This window comes from Tiliqua scincoides, chromosome 6 (assembly GCF_035046505.1).
Source record: "Tiliqua scincoides isolate rTilSci1 chromosome 6, rTilSci1.hap2, whole genome shotgun sequence".
In the NCBI taxonomy this organism is placed as follows: domain Eukaryota; kingdom Metazoa; phylum Chordata; class Lepidosauria; order Squamata; family Scincidae; genus Tiliqua; species Tiliqua scincoides.
In genome coordinates this window covers 79,298,754-79,304,753 of record NC_089826.1, presented here as the reverse complement: position 1 = coordinate 79,304,753, position 6,000 = coordinate 79,298,754, and the positions used below count along the sequence as shown (strand labels likewise).

The 6,000-nt window shown below is 43.0% G+C and overlaps 1 protein-coding gene across 1 annotated transcript in view; it reads left to right on the top strand.

Moving 5' to 3' along the window:
* Positions 1–6,000, top strand: part of SLIT2 (slit guidance ligand 2) — a 92,262-nt gene that overhangs the window by 39,743 nt on the left and 46,519 nt on the right. The window contains exons 14-16 of the mRNA XM_066633000.1: positions 385–459; positions 2,935–3,078; positions 4,497–4,640. Of these exons, the coding sequence (XP_066489097.1) occupies positions 385–459; positions 2,935–3,078; positions 4,497–4,640 (363 nt within the window). The remainder of the gene's footprint in view (positions 1–384; positions 460–2,934; positions 3,079–4,496; positions 4,641–6,000) is intronic.

Here is a 6,000-nt window from a genome sequence, read left to right as displayed (position 1 = left end):
TGAACATATGTGAATGCCTGGATCTAAGATACTTTATACATCATTATTGTTGCTGTTCTTATTGTTATTATACAAGCAATGTACAACATGTTAGCTATCAACTCACATTCTCCAACAACTGCTTGTGATTATTCCTTACCTTGGCAATATAGGACCTTCAGCATTATCTGCATGGGGCTCCATTCCCCCACCCCCCAATCCACAGGTCCTGAATCTGAAGATACAGCAGGCCCACTATGTACAAAATCCCCTGACCCTGCTATCAATTGGGTACATTTTCCAAACCTTCATGTAAATATTCGCAACCACCTGTGCGTATTCCAGTTCATCAGACAACTGTCATTAACTCCAACCTTTATGTGAATTGTGTTTCTCCTTCTACAGACGACTCAACAACAATGAATTCACAGTGTTGGAGGCCACAGGGATCTTTAAGAAACTTCCTCAACTGCGTAAAATGTAAGTTTATGCATTTTTCTCTCTTGTGTAGATAGCTTTGGTACAGTGATTTGCCTTTAGAAAGGTATGTGTTCCAGCAGGAGACTGGCAAAAATGCCTGGTTTTGGCCTTGCTTCTAAGGACAGAATGGGAGTTGGCAACTTGCCTGTTATTGATGGAGTTAGGTACAGTTACTAACAGCATCTCATGCCGTGGAGATCTGGCACCTTTTGTGGTTTCTTTTGTGGTTGCAGCAGAGATGAAGCAGAGTTAGATCAGTTAAAAGATAGTCCCACTTTCTTGCTTTTCCCCAGAACATGTTTAACCACCACCACCACGTGCAGAATATTGGAAGAATGATTTTGGCTTTATTGGTCATAAAACGTGCATGAAAGTGTGTGGAAAGGAGAAATAATCTAAAAAACATCACTTGAAATATGACTTGATATTTCATATGATCTAATTCAGTGTTTCTCAAACTGTGAGGCAGGACACACTAAGTGGGTCATGAGCCAATTTAGGTGTGTAGCACCTAACCAAGCCACCATTGAAAATAGAAGGTACCAGTGGCGTAGCAGATGATCATGTAGCCCGGTGCCAAGCTCAAAGTGATGTCACAACTGGAAATGACATCACACTCGGGCTTTTTAAAAAGTGAAAATTGGGGGGAACCCACCTCCTCCCCCCAACTGCTCACCACCTACTTGGTCTGCTGCCTCCCCCAGTGGCACAGCTAAGGCATCTGTCTGCTACCTGGGGTAAAAGAAGATTTTGTAGTCCCCCCATGTATGATAAAATCAAATTTAATTAAGGAAATATATAAAAAGTTATTGGTTCCATGCTGTATCATAATAACATCTCATTGGTACTCAGAACAATTAGTCTCATAGGTCGGTTTGGAGTTAAGCAAATCCACTTTTTGTTCCACAATACAGTTTTCATTTTCTGGTTAATTGGTAATAACTTTTGATAGAATACAAATATTCTAGTGTTGTTTGTTTCATTGCACTCTTCATTAAATTACCTTTCCAATGATATATAACTTGGTGGTATTATTCATACGAGAGACATACCAAGATTCTCGTACATACCATACATATTCTCGTACATACCAAGAATTTCAAAATTTTGGTTACTAGTGTCAAGCTCAGCTTGTTGCCCCCCTAAAGCTTGATGCCCGGTGCAACTGCTACCCCCTGCACCCCCTTAGCTATGCCACTGGAGGGTACAGCTGCTGGATAGGACAGGCTGCTGGTGGGAAAAGGCATGGTGCTTTGCACTGAATAGGTGGGAAGGTGGGTTGCTGGAAAGGGGGAAGGGCTGTGTGGTTGGAGAAGGATCCATGTCTGCCTTCTCCTTTGTTTTCTGAGCTGGAATGTTTGAATTCCGAGCTGTGCTATGTGATGGGACCTTTGGCTGATCATGGCTTAGGTTTGAAGCCTAAATTGATTATCATTCTAGAAAGTGGGTTCCATTGCAAAAAGGTCTGAGAACCACTGGTCTAATTAATGTCATTTCATGTATTGAATCATTTTATTGTAAAGTTTAGAAACTTTGACCAGTCATTCTAAATTATAGGAATTAATTGTTTGGTGAATCACGAATATAGCAGAAAAAAGAACATGTGTTTTCTTCTAAATAACTTGCTATTCAAATTTATGAAAACTCCCACCTTACAAAACAAAGGGCCCAATCCTATGGACCATTTGCACCACCAGAACTCATGTTCTGGCACTGCAGCGTGCTTTATGGCTATTGCGAAGGGCAACTCGTTACAGAGCGCGCCTAAACCACCACTGCTGCTATGATCAGCAGTGAAGCCAGAAAAATTTCCTGCACCAATAAGTCAATGTAAGAGCTGAGAGGGGGTTGTGAAGGCCAACTTGGGGGCAGTATTGATGGCAGTGGTGCCATGGATATCCTTTCCCCCTCACTACCCTCAATCTGCCTTCCTAGGTCCACTTGAACCTGTGCCCACAAAATTGCAGGTGCAGTTCCATTTGGGCAGCAGGTGTTTACCCCCAAGCAAGGGAACAAATGTAAGTTATTTAACAAAATCAGTGGTATTAACAGTTGTGATTCTCAGTATTAATTGGGTGGGGAAAAAATACAATGTTTTCCTTGATTTAGCAGGTAAGGATTCCCTATGATAAAAAGTTATGTATTCAAAAAAAAATGAACTATTTTTGGTGATTCATGATTCATGTTGGTGAACCAAATATTTAATCCCCCCCAAAAATAATCAGTTGCAACTATATGAAAGGACTTTAAAAAATTGTCACTATATTATTTGCAATGTTTCAGGAAGATGTTTTCTTTCTGAGTCCTTTCTAGCCCCCTTTGCTGTCTCGATTCCAAATGCATCCCAAACACCAGTTAGCACCGACTTGAAAAGGTAATTGAATTATTGCTTTTTTGCATGTGCTGCTGTATGGGTTGTTATTCTTCAAACTACTTTTTTCCCTTTTCATTGCCTTTGTCATGAATGTAAAATAGAAATCTGAGCAATAACAAGATTACAGATATTGAAGAAGGAGCATTTGATGGAGCATCTGGTGTCAATGAGGTGTTGCTTACCAGTAACCGTTTGGAGAATGTTCAACACAGAATGTTCAAAGGACTAGAAAGTCTCAAAACTTTGTAAGTCTCTATCTTTCTCTACTTTCTGTGCTGGGACTTCTTTCCATTTCTGTTTTGTAAATGTTCTGTTTTAAAAAAATGCAAACTAGCCATTGGACTCGGTGTGTGCTTTGCTTTTGCTTTCATAATACATAGTGTCAATAGTGATCAGACTTTCAGACAAATCCCTAAACCCAGTGGCTCCCAGGGCTACAACAGTGCCAACATTGTTACCGCTGGTTCCCATGGGTGCCAGGCTAGTGCCAGAGGTCTCCTCAGGGTAAGGGTATGTTTGCTCCTTTACCCCAGGTAATGCAGCCACAGTGCCAGTGGGTCTCCTCAGATATGTGCCTGCTTTTTAAGCAGGTGCAGACCCAAGGAAGTCCATGTTGGGCTGCCCAGGTCGGGAGGGAGGTTAGGATTTGGTGGCAGAGGCTGCTGTGACCCCCACCCCTTCCCGGGCCTGATCTTGCCATTCCTCCGCCCCATTCTGTTCACTGCCCACCTCCCCCTCCACCCGAGAAGAACTCTGATGCTGGAGGAGCACCAGCTAGCTATACACACAGCACTGAGTCCCAGTGCCAATGGCCCCTCCTCCTCAGGTGTTGCAGACATGCTTTAAGGCACCTTTGCAACTCCCAGTGCCAGCACTAGAGCTCACCACTGGCACTAGGGCCCGTTAGGATTGGGCCCTTAAACTCTGAAAATACTGATTTACTGCATAATCCTAAGGAGCCTGTGTGTTGGCGTTCATATTCCGCCCCCCCCCCATGTACAGTCACAAAAACACTGTAAAGCACTTTGCAACACTGTAGGCATTTGTGGTTCCAGAGGGAAAGCCTGTACCATCCCAGTGGTACCAGTGGAAAGATCACCTCACTCCAGGGCAGGTAAGGTTCACACTAGGTAATGAGGAAGGGTGGCAGCAGGGGCAGATCTTTGTTGTGCTTTGATGGTGGTCAAAAGCACAACAAAGAGGCTCTTAAAGGGGCAATCAGGTCTCCCATAGCTTGGAACAGAGTGTCTGTTTACACAACAAAGAGGCTCTTAATGCAGAGAAGAGGCAATCAGACGCCAATAGCCTGCAGTGTCTGGCAGGGAATGTCTGTTGCATAACAAAGGCACTAGATTGCTGAATGTTCACTTAATGACCGACTTGCATAACAACAGGGATAGGAGAACTTGCCCTTAAGTGACACACACCTGTGTAAGAATTGTCTTCCTAATTTCCATGCATAGTAAGCAGTTGCCAATTTTTTTTTCTGTCCAGAGGAATAACTTATATAAGTTGTATGCACTGCAGTATTTATTGCCAGAAAGCTTATTTCTCCAGGAAAACATAACACAGCATATCATGCTGATGAATAAGCTTTAAAGAATCGTAGACAGATGAGATTTGTGACGTTTTCTGTAACTGTTTGTTTGTGTTTTTTTCTCAGAATGCTAAGGAGCAATCGCATAAGCTGTGTCAGCAATGATAGTTTCACAGGCCTCAGTTCTGTCCGACTGCTGTCATTATACGATAACCAAATAACTACAATTGCCCCTGGTGCCTTTGACACTCTTCATTCTCTGTCCACACTGTAAGTTATTATTGCATTTGTAATCAATCCAGTTATTCATGTTTAAGCCCATTGACTGAAAGTACATTAGTCTGTGCTACTGGGTGCAATTCAGCAGCCTTAGAAACTGTCTAGTAATACTTTTGGTGTAATCCTATCCCACACTTGTGCCGGTGGAGCACGTACTCCGCTGGCATACAGAAGTGCCATAAAGCATGTTGTAAAGCTTACAGCAGTGCCCATGGGAAGGTTGAAGCCTTCTTGCTGGGCCAGCGGGTGGAGGACACACAGCAGGTAAGTCCAACACAAGGGCGGGGAGAGGGTGTAACAGGGCAGGGGAAGGCGGTGACAGGGTGGGGATGAGCAAATTGGGCCCAGGAGAGGGGCAGGATCAGCTGTACCAAAATGCCCCATATCCTATCCCCCTTCCTGGGCCTGATCTGCTGACACGGTTCAATATGGACTTGCACCAGGAATATTGCTGGCATAGGTCTGAGAGGACGCAGAGTAGCCCACACTGGCACCGTTGCATCGCCACATGGGAATTTAGTTAGGATTGGGCAGACCATCATCCGTCCAAGTTCTGTTCCCATTCCCACAGGCTTCTGTCAACTCACAAGTAGGCAACTGCACTTACCTGTACCCCTAACCCCAAGCAATTATTCTCTTTCCCCCTAATCCCAAATGCTCCGTTTCTGGCACTTGATGATATCTCTGGCACCAACTGAACATGTGTATTTGGGGGCGGGGAAGCAATGACTGCTGTTCTTCCTTACATGCAAGTACACCTTATACGCAAGTACACCCATGTTCTGAGAAGCAGTGATACGCAGTGATTTTTTAATATACATACTGCTTTCTATTGTTCCAAACTCATCCATCTGCCCTGCCCTTCATCAGTGACAAAACAGCTGAAGAAGAAAACAATTGTGAAGCCCTAATGGCATTTGCAAATTAAGTAAAGTTCTGCAACATTGTCTTGATATGAGGTGCATATTCCAATTGCAGAAAGAGGAAAAGTGAGTTTTTTATTTTGTTCAGAATTGAAGCCACCTTGTAAAAAAAGGTGAAATATCACAGGCTTATAATGCCAATAAAGGTTAACTAACTAACTAACTAACTAATATCACAGGCTTTTGAAGAAATGCCAATTTATTGAGCTAGAATGACAGTACTGTCCAAAACAAGTCTATGGGCTGCAAAGTTTTGCCGCCATCATGTAGCACCAGAAAAGTTATGGTTGCCATGGTTTTGTGCCTAATAATACTTTCGCAGAAAACGTGAACATATATAACTTCATATACACTGCAGCACTACAGTGAAACACTCCATTTCCCATAGTTTAATTCTCATGCAACTATTGAAATTAAATTAGCTTTGA